Source organism: Macrotis lagotis, chromosome 5, assembly GCF_037893015.1.
Source record: "Macrotis lagotis isolate mMagLag1 chromosome 5, bilby.v1.9.chrom.fasta, whole genome shotgun sequence".
Lineage (NCBI taxonomy): Eukaryota > Metazoa > Chordata > Mammalia > Peramelemorphia > Peramelidae > Macrotis > Macrotis lagotis.
The window spans coordinates 69,860,823-69,872,859 of record NC_133662.1 but is presented as its reverse complement, the minus strand read 5'-3'; the positions used below and the strand labels follow the sequence as shown (position 1 = coordinate 69,872,859).

At 30.9% G+C, this 12,037-nt stretch overlaps 1 protein-coding gene across 4 annotated transcripts in view; it reads left to right on the top strand.

Annotated features, from left to right (window-relative positions):
• The window catches only part of LCA5 (lebercilin LCA5), a 44,182-nt gene extending 33,122 nt beyond the window's left edge, over positions 1 to 11,060 (top strand). For 2 of the 4 annotated variants that reach the window (XM_074237378.1, XM_074237377.1), the window contains exons 7-9: positions 4,696 to 4,798; positions 8,298 to 9,132; positions 10,676 to 10,764. In XM_074237378.1, coding sequence (XP_074093479.1) covers positions 4,696 to 4,798; positions 8,298 to 9,112 — 918 coding nt within the window. In that variant the 3' untranslated portion in view covers positions 9,113 to 9,132; positions 10,676 to 10,764. The other 2 variants (XM_074237375.1, XM_074237376.1) reach the window with 2 other exon arrangements.
• Positions 11,061 to 12,037: the final 977 nt, after the last annotated feature.

The window sequence follows — 12,037 nt, the reverse complement described above, 5'->3', positions numbered from 1 at the left end:
TCTATAGTTTGCAAAGATATGTGGCTCTGAACTATTTTTTAAACTAAATCCATATTGACTGCTTTTTTTTTGCCTTGTTCCCTTTAGAGATTGCATTAGGTGCTTTGTAAATTTAAACTGCAGTCCTTATTTTTTCTAATAGAATTTTTGGACAACCAACATAGTTTAGGGAAAAAAAACACTATATTAGAAATTAAGAAACTTATATTCAAAGCTTGGCATGGGCTGTGTGACCTTTGATAAAAACACTGAATCTCTCTGAGCCACAAGGGTAATGCTTCCAGACCTGGACACCTGGTCATACTTTCAGGGTTTACTAGGTGCATGACTCAAGGACTAGTCATTTCAATTTCTGAGTTTCAGTTTACTTATCTGCAAAATAGAGACAATCTACCTGTAGCACTTCTACCCCCCAAAATTTTATGATGCTCAAATGAACAAATGTATTTAGAGCAGTTTACAAATTGTAAAATGTATTATGAATGTTATTTATTTCTAGGAGGGGCAATGTGGTATAATGAATGATGGATTTGGAGTCAGGAAAACCTAATTTCATTTGTACCTTTAATATTTTCTAACTGTGTGATTCCAGGCAAACTGTGTCACCTCTTTGAATCTTAGTTTTCTCATTTGCAAAGTGGGGCAAATTATACCTGGATCACACAGGATTTTTACTATGCTCAAATAAGATTGGAAATGGAAAGTGTATGTAAATCTTTTTAGGTTTTATTTTTAAATTTATGAAATAAAATAAAAATTTCCATTACATAGAACAATAAAAAAGATGATTATACATGGAACTACAAATCTACTTGGTATTTTTTAATATACAACAAAATCTTGAAAATTTCTTTTTTTTCTTCCCTTTCCCTTTTCCCTGGCCCTAGAGATGGCTATCATTAGACACAAATACACACACACACATACAAACACACAAAAATTATTCTATCCATACTTCTATTTATCAGATTCTTCTCTTCACGTGTCATTTATAGTTAATTTGGGTTTTTGATATAGACAAAATAACTTATTCACATTAAGTCATTCTTAAAACAATATTGCAATTACTACATACAGTGTTCTCTTGATTCTGCTCATTTTGCTCTTCATTATTTTATGTAAGCCTTTCCATGTTTTTCTCAAATCACTGAGCTCATCCTTTCTTAAAGCACAGTAGTATTCCATCACAATTATATACCATAACTTGTTCAGTCATTCCTAATTGATGGGCATCCCTGCAATTTTTATTTCTTTGTCATTACAAAGAGAGCTACTGTAAACAATTAAGAACATTTAGGTTTTTTTTTTTTTCTTTTTTCCCCAGTCATCTTTGGAAAAAGATCAAGTGGTATGACTGGGTCAAATTGTATAGGTAATTTGAGAACTCTTTGGGCATAATTCCAGATTGCTTTCCAAAATGGTTGGATCAGTTCATAATTATTCTTTCCAACATTTGTCACTTTGCCCTTCCATCATTTAAGTCAATTTGGTAGGTATAAAATGATATCTCAGGATTATTTTAATCTGTATTTCTCTAATCAATAATAATTTAGAGTATTTTTATTTGACTATAAATTGTTTTGATTTCTTCATTGGAAAACTGCTCATTTATATATAGGATGAACAAATCACCAAGATGAAATTAAAAGCAACTCTTAGGAATTGTTTTGACCAATCATATGCCAATAAATTTTACAATTTAAATTAAATGATTGGATACAAAAATGTAAATTGCCTAGATCAACAGGAAAAAAATAGAATATATAGATAATCCTATTTTAGAAATAGAAATTGTGAATGTGTCATAAATGAGCTTTCTAAGAAAAAAAGCACCAGGTCCAGATTATTTAAAAATGAATTCTATCTCACATTAAAAGGTCAGTTAATTCCAGTATTAAATAAGTTATTTGGAATAATAAGTAAAGAAGGGATTCTTCCAAACGCCTTTCATGAAACTAATATGATACTGATACCTAAATCAGAAAGAGTAAAAACAGAAAAAAGATTAAAGACCAATTTCATTAATGAGTCCTAAATAAAATTCTAGTTAAAAGATTATACCATAAAACAAAGATTATATATTATGATCAAATGGAATTTATATCAGTAATTCAAGGATATTTTAGCATAAGGAAAACTATTAACATAAATTAATTAGAGCAATAATAAAAATATTAAAAATCTTATCAGATGGAGAAAAGTTTTTGATAAAGTTCAACATTCATTTCTGTTAAAAACACTTGAAAGTATTGGTATAAATATATTTTTTCTTAAATTGATAAAAAAGCATTTATCTAAAGCCATCAGTAGGCATTATTTGTAATAGGGATAAACTAGAGGCCTTCCCAGTAAGATCAGGTGTGAAATAAGAAGGCAAAATTTAAAGTGCTATATAAATGTCAGTTATTTTTATTATCTCACAAGGTTATTTTGACAAAAGGGTTCTATAAAATAATTTATAAGTGAATTATTAATGTATTTTTAATACTACCAGGCACTAAATAAACTCAGAATAATCTGTTGTGCTAGGTGTGGTTTTAGGGCTGAACAGGTTTTAAGCAACTCATATACTAAGATTAGACACTTAAATAACCGTCCTTGCCTACATGTTTACCATAATCCATATTAGTGACTAATAGATTTTGGGGAGGTATTCCATCTGTGATATCATTTATCTATTCTTGAGTACATTAAATTTAAGACATTAGTAACATGATGAATAAATGAGCATCCTGGAATCTTTACAGTAACCACTATTGAGTGGAATATAGTATAGTTCTATCTATGTTAGACTACATCCTATAGGATTTAGTTATGGAAGCAGTAGAGTGACAGTTACAAAATGTTTTCACTTATAACATTTGATAATCTATATCTTAAGTAGTTCATTATAGGGAAGCTTGAGTTTATTTCCTATAATCATGAACTTTAGAAGCTACTAGGTAACTTTCAAATCTCTTGTTTGTTAGAGTGGAGAGGACAGATCTTTCCCTCTGTTCCCATATACCCTGGATTGTTTTTCCCCTACAATGTTATTGAGCAGGTCAACCTGGTTTCATAAATGTCTTTCTTCTAAACTTGCAGTATCAGTGAGATAAACACATTCAAGGTGGATTAGCTCAATGAAGATAGATGTAGGCTAGCAATGGAAAGGTAATTATTTAAGTTGGAAGCCTTTTTTTAAATTATCCTTAGTGTCACATGACCATACAACCATTGTGCTAGCTCACATATTTTAAGGTTTTTTTTTTTGTTTATGAAACATCTTGGAAAGATTGGAAAGAACCATAGACGAAGATAAAAGCTGTTGATATTTGAGGACAATGTATTTTTCAGGTCGATACTACTTGTGTTTTAGCATTATAAGATTTCAGTTGATGATTATAGTTGGGTAATACGGTTTAATTTTTATGAGATTTTAGAGCTAGAAAGAATCTTAGAGATAGGGAAATAGAAGTCCAGAAAGAGGCAATGTGTTACGGCCAGCTAGGTGGCGTAGTGGATGAAGCACCGGCCCTGGAGTCAGGAGTACCTGGGTTCAAATCCAGTCTCAGACACTTAATAATTACCTAGCTGTGTGGCTTTGGGCAAGCCACTTAACCCCATTGCCTAGCAAAAACATAAAAAAAAAAGAGGGAATGTGTTAAAGGTCAAACAAGTAAAAATTAGCAAAGTCAAAATTCCAGCTGAAGTCTTATGCCAAAACCAGTTTACCCTTTCATATTCTGTTTAGTTGAACTTTTCATTCAACTGATGGCATTACCATTCATTTAATGAAAATTCCTCATGCAGATCCCTCCCTGTAGGAGCCCATACTTTCCATTTAATTTGATTGATTTCCCAATTATGCACTTTTCCAACTGCATATCTTTAATTGATATCATCTCCTACAGGTCAATATGCCAAAGAATGTTTTAAAATAATACAAAAGTTAAATTCATCACTAGTTTTATGCTAAAGAATATAAATTCTATAGGGGAAAAAATCTTTCCTTCAGAACCTAGGAAGCAGGAAAGCTTCTGACGACCACATGGAATAAATATATATTTTAAAAACCAATTCAGAATGTTTTCTGGAGGTGGTTGTTAAAATCAGTGGAGAAAAACATGTTAAATTAATCACCCTTTAAAGACTGATAAAAATGTAAATCTCAATTGTGTGTGGATCAAATAGCAAAGTAAACTTAAATCTACTTTGTCAATGTGACTTCCAAAAATTGTTTGACTGAAGGAGGGGAATCTGGTGATTAGGTATTTCCTGAAAGTTTCAGAATGACAGATCTTTAGATTTTCTTTAAATTTAAAGAGTGCTTAAGCTCTCTCTCTAGATTTTCTATTTCCTGTAGCTCCTTAAATATTTGGTTGAATGCTGGTTAAGTGGAATATTAGTTTAAATTGATTCCCCCACTTGGTCAGCTACCTATCTGCTAATTTTGAAAGACTCTACTACTGCTTATAACATTTATTATTGAATGCCTTCAGATATTTCTTTCTCTAGCAATAGAATTTTAATTTTTAATTTGCTATTATAGCAGTAGAAGATATGTTTATGAAGTTTGGTCTTATTTATGTATTTAAAATATGTAGATTTTAATATATGAAATTAGAATAGTAGAAATTATATCTGTGATCATAAGCTAGGGGTTTTCTACATTTTTAATGGGCTTTCTTTTTTAAAAATAATTTTTTATTATAGGAAAAGTTGAAGTTTGATGAAATCAAGATTCCAAGTACAATAGAAAGAGAAGAGAAATTCACAAAAGACTTTATAAAACAAAAAACTGAGATTCTTCAAGATGGTAAGAAAATAATCTTAAAAAGAAGAATATTCCTTATGGAAGTTTTATTTCCTATGTTGTTCTCAGTTTTACAAAATTAGAATAATGAAGGGAAGAATAGCTAATGTGAATAGTAAGAACAATGTAAAGAAAGTAGAAATTAAAATCTCTGCATTAGTAACTACTTGTGATATGGAGAGAAAAAGAAAAAAATGAAGGAAACCAGAATGCCGTCAAGATAAAGAACTATCAGGCTATCTATTAGAGTAATCCATGATGCTTAAGTGAACAATTTGTAGCCAGAAAGTCAGGATTTTGCATACATTAGATAAGCACCATATATAGTTTTATGACCATTTTGAGTGGTAGTTTTTCTAATGTCCTGGCACCAGGATTAGAATATTCTCATATGTGACTTAAAATTTAAATTAAAGCTCTAGGTTAACAAAAGCTATTTGGAATATTCCCAGACTTAAATGAAACTGGGTATTTGCTAAATGAAGTTGTACCTGCTACTTAAATTGACATCACCAAACAGCTATTAAGTAACAGTTAGCAGGTTTTTAGTATGTTCCCAATCATTTGCCAGTCCTTTTGTATAAACCTTAACTTGTAAAGACCCACAGCTGTAAGCTAGTACAACTATATATTTAGTTCAAAGTTTAATTCCCTAACAATCTCACCCCAGCTTAATTAGGGTAGAGACTGGAATGAAAGAGAACTAGGAACTGAATTTAAAAGTAGAAATTTGGGTTTCCTAATTATATATCATGCATGTAATTCAGCCACACATATGTATCACTAATTAATATTTTAATTCAATGTCCATTTTTAATTTTGAGTCTGTAACAGAGGACAATACTATGTTAGAAGCAGAAAAAAGGAACAAAAACATTAGAAATTTTAGAAAATCATTCCTTTGTAAAGGAAGGTTAAAGAAAATTTGTCTAGTTTTCTTGAAAAGAAGTCTTAAGGAAAAGCTTTTTAAAAAATTCTTCCAAGTAAATGAACATAATATATGAGTGTTTTGTGTTTTAGTGTTTTTTTTTAATTCTAGGAGACCAAGAGAGGAAAAAAAATAGGTAGAATTTAGTTTAGATATATGTTATTCAGGAGCTTCTCAGTAGAATTATAAAACATTGACACATGTTATTAAATGAATTGTTTTTTTAAAAAATGGCCATTCTTTTGGGTTGGTTTGAATATAATCCTACATCATTATAAAATATTAAAGGACCTTTGAATTCTATATGTAAAATGATTACTGATTCATTGAGTGACCTGAAACTACTATGACATAAGGCAGAACTAGTAAAGAAAAATATTCAGGTTGCCTGGTATAAAGCATTTATTCATTTATCTCATTTTTCTTCCCAGGTCTTGTAAGTTACATAGTGAATAAAAAAGATTTTATGAATAAATGATTTTAGATTCAGATACTTAGGCTGGAAACACAGTTATGTTTTTATTTCAGATTCCATCTTTTATTTTTTCTTATTCCATGGAAAATAGCTGGACTGGGGCTGATTATATAGAACTTTATAGCATGAGTAGCCTCTGGAGGCAGAAGAATGCTGTGGATTTTAAAAATCTCATCATAGAATTAAAAATGCTAATTAGTTCTCATTGCATGAAAGATAGATGCATATACACACATATACATATACCTACACACTATAATCTATTATCAGGTAGGTGATAAAATTATATCAATATATATGAACATGTCACCTCAAGACAAAATGATTAGAGGTGGTATTTCTGTCTCTTTATGAGTCCTATCTTATGTATATTGACTAAAGCTTATCATCTAGAAATTAATGCTGTATTTACTACCTTAGCATCTGAAACAAGGGTTAGTTCCTGTGTTCTATATTGTTAAATGGTGTGTGCTAACAGATATCTAAAGCAGTGATTCCCAATTATTTTTAAGTTTGAGGACTCCTTTTTAACATTTAGATTTATTTTGTCATTCTCCAGTACTTTTTAACATCATCTGTTGATTAAGAAAACACATGATAACAAAAACTCCTCTGGATTCAGTAATATTTTATCAATAATGCCAGCACCTACATACACATACATATATATATGTATATATATATGTATGTATATATATATATATATATGTATACATACTATATAGATTTAAAATAGCTATATATTTATGGAAGATATTTTTATTCAGTTAACAGAAAGTAAGTTTGCATATTTATTATTTGAAATCATGCTGCATATAATTTGTTGGAGCTAAAGAAGGACTCAACTGACAGTTTTTGGTTTGTACAAAGATTTATAGACCCATTGCAGTTGTTCTGTGACCTCCAGTAGTTCTAAGCTTAGAGAGTAGAGACCACTGGTGTGATGCATGGATTTGCTGAAACAACAGGTCTTTGTAATCCTGTAATTTCTATTCCCTTCTTAAACTTATAACTCTAATAGTACTCACCATTTAATTTGATATTTTAAGAAGTAAAATTTAATAAATTTCAAATACTGAACATGAAACTCAAGAATAATTTTAAAATTTTCATTTCCATTTTGGAAAAAAACTGACTTCAAGATGAAATAGAGGGAAGAAATAATCTTGATGTCTTATTAGTTTTGTTGTGTTGTAAATTTTTTTGAGATAAATATCTACATAAAATCATATCCTGATTATTTCTGTTACTCATATAACTTGTTTTTTTAAATAAAATGTTGAAATTCTGCTTTATATATCTTCTGGCCAGTGCACTTAGAAAAAGGTTTCCACATGGTAAGCTAATAAATGGGAAAATGGTGAAGTAGATAGGCAATATTTCTTAGTAGAAAGAAACCCAGCTTTGTAAACCAGGAAAAACAAATTCAAGTTCCAACATAGACTGGCTGTATGACTTCTAGTGCTCTAGGCCAGTGGTATCAGACTCAATAGAAGCAGGAGACACATTTAATCTGTACCTAAGAATCCTGATGTGATGCATATCACCTTAGTTTTAAAATGTAGTGTTATCTATGTTTTATTATATTTTTATTTGATCTGTCAAATATTTCCCAATAAGCTGATATGGGGTGCACAGAAGTGTTGCAGGCAGCACACATTTTTGAATCAGCTCTAGGCAACTCTCTAAGACTACAAACCATAGAGGATGTATCAGTCTGCATTGATAAAGAGAAACTTCTCAAATGGAGGTTCCCTATGTGAATAAAATCAAGGTCCAATCCCTGTCCCTGTCTCATCCATTTAGAACATGAGGAAAAGCTAATATTACAAGAGAACAAGTTAAAAATGACTCATTTCTTGTGTCCTCAAATATATCTATAAAATGTTCTCCTGCTTTTGGAAGTCTCTACCATGTAAAATCTAAAGGGCCTATAATTGGAAAACACCATAATAAATATTGTGCCACATGCTTGAGTATATTTCTGTTTGGAAAAACCTCTTCACTGACTCATCTACTATTACTAAGTGTTTAATATATCTGATACTTGAAGTCTATCTGTTATTCTGTGTTTTTGTTTGTCATTTGATTCCCTGTAGATTGGGCACAAGACTACCTTAAGGACTATCAAAAAGAAAATGTGTTTCTAAAGGAGAAAGAAAAACCTACAGTGGACACTACATTTTGCCGAATTAAAAATGAAACTAATTGGAAGTCAAAAGAGAAAGATGAAAAAGAAGACGGACGAAAGAAAGACATTTTATTTGCTAAATTGAATGAAATTGACAAAGAAATACAAAGTGCCCTGCACTTAAGTCCATGCTCAAAATTACTCTCTTCAGAGAAAAAATCTCAAAGTTTCAGATTCTCAGATACATCTGACAGGTTATTTAATGAGTTTATAAATCAAGATAGCAATTATTTGTCCTCAAATAATGATCACCAGAGGAAAAGAGATAATTGGACGCCAACCTCTACTTCTAGTTTCACATTTGGAAGTTATGTGCCTTCTTTTGGGAAGGCAACAGGGAGGTCGATTATGTTTAATGATAAAAATGACATTTCAGATTTGACAAGCACTCAAGATAGTGGAGATTTAAGTATAAAAAAGGACAAAAAAGCCAATCTTATGGAGCAACTATTTGGTGCCAATGCCACCAGCACCTTTTCCAGTAAATATGCTACATCCAATTCTCTGACTAATAGCAAAGGTGACTTTGACCTTCTAAATGTACTCCCCATGGATAAAAGCAGCAGAGACAAAGTACAAGATGAAGGTGATGTCTTTTTCCTCAATGAAGAGAGAAGTTTTAACCCAAGTCTTAGGCACCACCTAAAATACACAAACAGTGGACCAGCAGTAAAGACAATTGATTCTTTGGAAGATGTAATTGAAGAAGTATTACTGAGATGATTATACATATTTTCCCAATTGTAAATATTATTAAAACACCTAAATATAATATTTATTATAAAGAATTTAGACATTTTTTAGATACTAGTAGTCAAATAATAGTGGACCAAATAACAGTAAACCAAAGCAAAAGTAATTTACATAATTATATGGTGTCATTTTAATTTGCCAGGACAGTAAAAATTACTTTGAATGAAAGAAGTTTTTTAAGTTGTCTTCTTGGTTTTTTCTTTTTTTTTTCCTTGCTTGATTGTTTAAATCAACTGAGGTTTTATAAAGTCTTTGGAGACTTCATTCATCTATCCAGGTTACACTTTAAGCCTTTTACCATATTGACATCTGTCAGATTCATAAAACTGAACATGTCAATTTTCACTTATGAAGGAGAGGAATCAGTGGTGAAAAGAGTTCTTCTACTGACCAAACTAGATGATGTGGCTCATAAACAGCACTTTTGACAGTATTCTCTCCTTGGAATAGAGACAGAAAAATCTGCTGCAGTAGGTAGGGGCAAATGTCAGTGTGCCTCACTATCCAGTAGACTGACCTGCCAGGCAACCCTAGCACCTGAAGTGTCTTTTCCCCATTTATGCCAACAGAGCAGCAAAGTAAATAATTTTATTTGTGCAGTCCACTTTACTGTTTTCTCCATTACTACCTATTGATAATCAGAAGTTAATGAATGACTTTCTGAAGAACATCTACTGATGCTCCTTCATAGAGCATAGAGAAAAGAGAGTTGAACAGAAAAATCTTTGTAAACCCTTAATGTATATCAATTTTAATTTGGAAAGAACTTTTTCAACAGGACCTCTATCTTTGGTTTGTTCCATGAGGAATGCCCCTAGTGTACCTCAGATCAGATTAAATGTGTGGTTTAGAAGTGGAAGAAAAAATACAGGAAGAGAAAATGTGTAGGCCCCAGACCATATGAGTCCTTGTAATCATAGTGCTTCATCCCAATTACTTAATCTAAGTTTACTTAGGGAAGGGTAATTTTGTACCCTCACCATGTATGTGCCTCAAGATTATGAGTTGATAAATAATAGTGATATTAAACACATTATGTCAAGAGTTTTGAACTTATTCTTTAGAAAAATGCTTTCATAGCATAAGAATCTGATCTTGATAATTCCCTAAATTCATGTTGTTCAGATTTTTCCTTTGGTTTTCAGTGTTATTTTAGAATGACATATATCACCAAGTATTTTAAAAGTTGTTTCAAGATCTTAGTGATGGAGAAATATTTTTAAATATCAGTCATAATCAATTTTTTTGTGAGGTGCCATTATTTTTGATTTAAGAAGTATTAATGCTGGAATTTCAGAAATTGGTGATGTCACCTACTGATTAGAATGTATTTCATAAGTTTCTGAGGGAGATGCAAAAAAAAAGGTTTCCATTTAAAATGATTGGATTCTTACTGTTTCCATTTCCCCCCTTAATATACAAGTTTTATCTTCATGAGATTTAATGCAGGAAATAGCTGCAATAAAGTGACCTAAAAACTCTCTCCATTCATTTTCTCATACAAATCTGATTGCTATGTTTGTCTTAACACAGCTCCTGAAGACTTCTGCAACTATACTGATTGTAAATCCCTGGCAGATGCAGACAGAGGTGAAGTCAGAAGATATTTCACTATGTAAACAACTTATTGCTGTTACAACCCCAGAGACTTGTATGTAGCACAATCCCTTAAATTCCCCACTAGTAGTTTTCTTTTACCAAATGTGAGATTTTTTTTTTTTATACCCAGTCTTTTCATTAGAACTACTCCAGTTCAGCTCTTAGGACAGTCCCTTCAACAAAAACACTATCATTACACCAAGAAAGACTGCCAGCAGAAATGCCTTCCCAATGACAAAGATATGCACTTTAGTTTTGACAGGCATGGTGATGTTTATCCTAGTATCTATATTAGTAAATTTTATCTGTTTAATGTAAATTTTGATGCTTTTTTGGCTTCAACTGAATAACCAAATAAAATATATTTAACACCAGAATATATAAATGATAGGTGAAGATTTAAATGCAGTTCATTTGTAGCAAAAAAAAAGATGTGTATGTTACTATATTTGCAAGTATGTGTATTTCTTGATGCATTCAATGAAAAGTATTGTCAGCTCAGAATGATGTTTCCCATAATAATGTAATTTTGAAATTTTAACATGCACTTTTAGAGATCTGAACCTACACTCAAATAGATACTAAGGGGACAGCATTAGTATAATGTTGTCTTGTGCTTCTGAATTCATAAGTACTAACTCTCTTTAAAGAGAGTAACTTTCCTTTGCAAGTTGTTGTGAGCAAAAAATATCTTATAATGGTCTCTCCTTGACCATTGTGAATGACATCAGCTATAGCAGAAGTGTCCTACATGAGGAATGAGGAAAAATGTAATGGCAGGGAATGAGTAAAGACTCAAGAATGGCATATTATGATAAATGATTTATTTTTTCATCAGGATTATTGATGAATTTGACTATACAAATTTGATTTCCAAAACATGAATTCTAAGGGATCTTGAATTGTAGTATTTAACTTGGAACCTGTACAATATTTCTTAACTTAGTTTGATAAGATTAACTAGGTGAGTCTGAAATATATATATATATATATATATATGTATATATATTATATATATAATATATATAATGTATATACACCCTATGTCTTAAAATGTGTGATCCTCATAGTTAAAAATGGGCAAAATAGCACTGACCTACATTAAATGGTACTTTCTTAATAAAAGAGACATTGATGACTAACAGTTAAACATTTATTACAAATCATTTTTAATGTTTATAAAACAAATAGTTATTATTGTAATACAGTTCTGGTATACAATGGTTGTAATTATTATGTAATGTTATTTTTGTACATAGCTGCTAATTTTTCTGCCCAAATGTTCTAATTGTAATA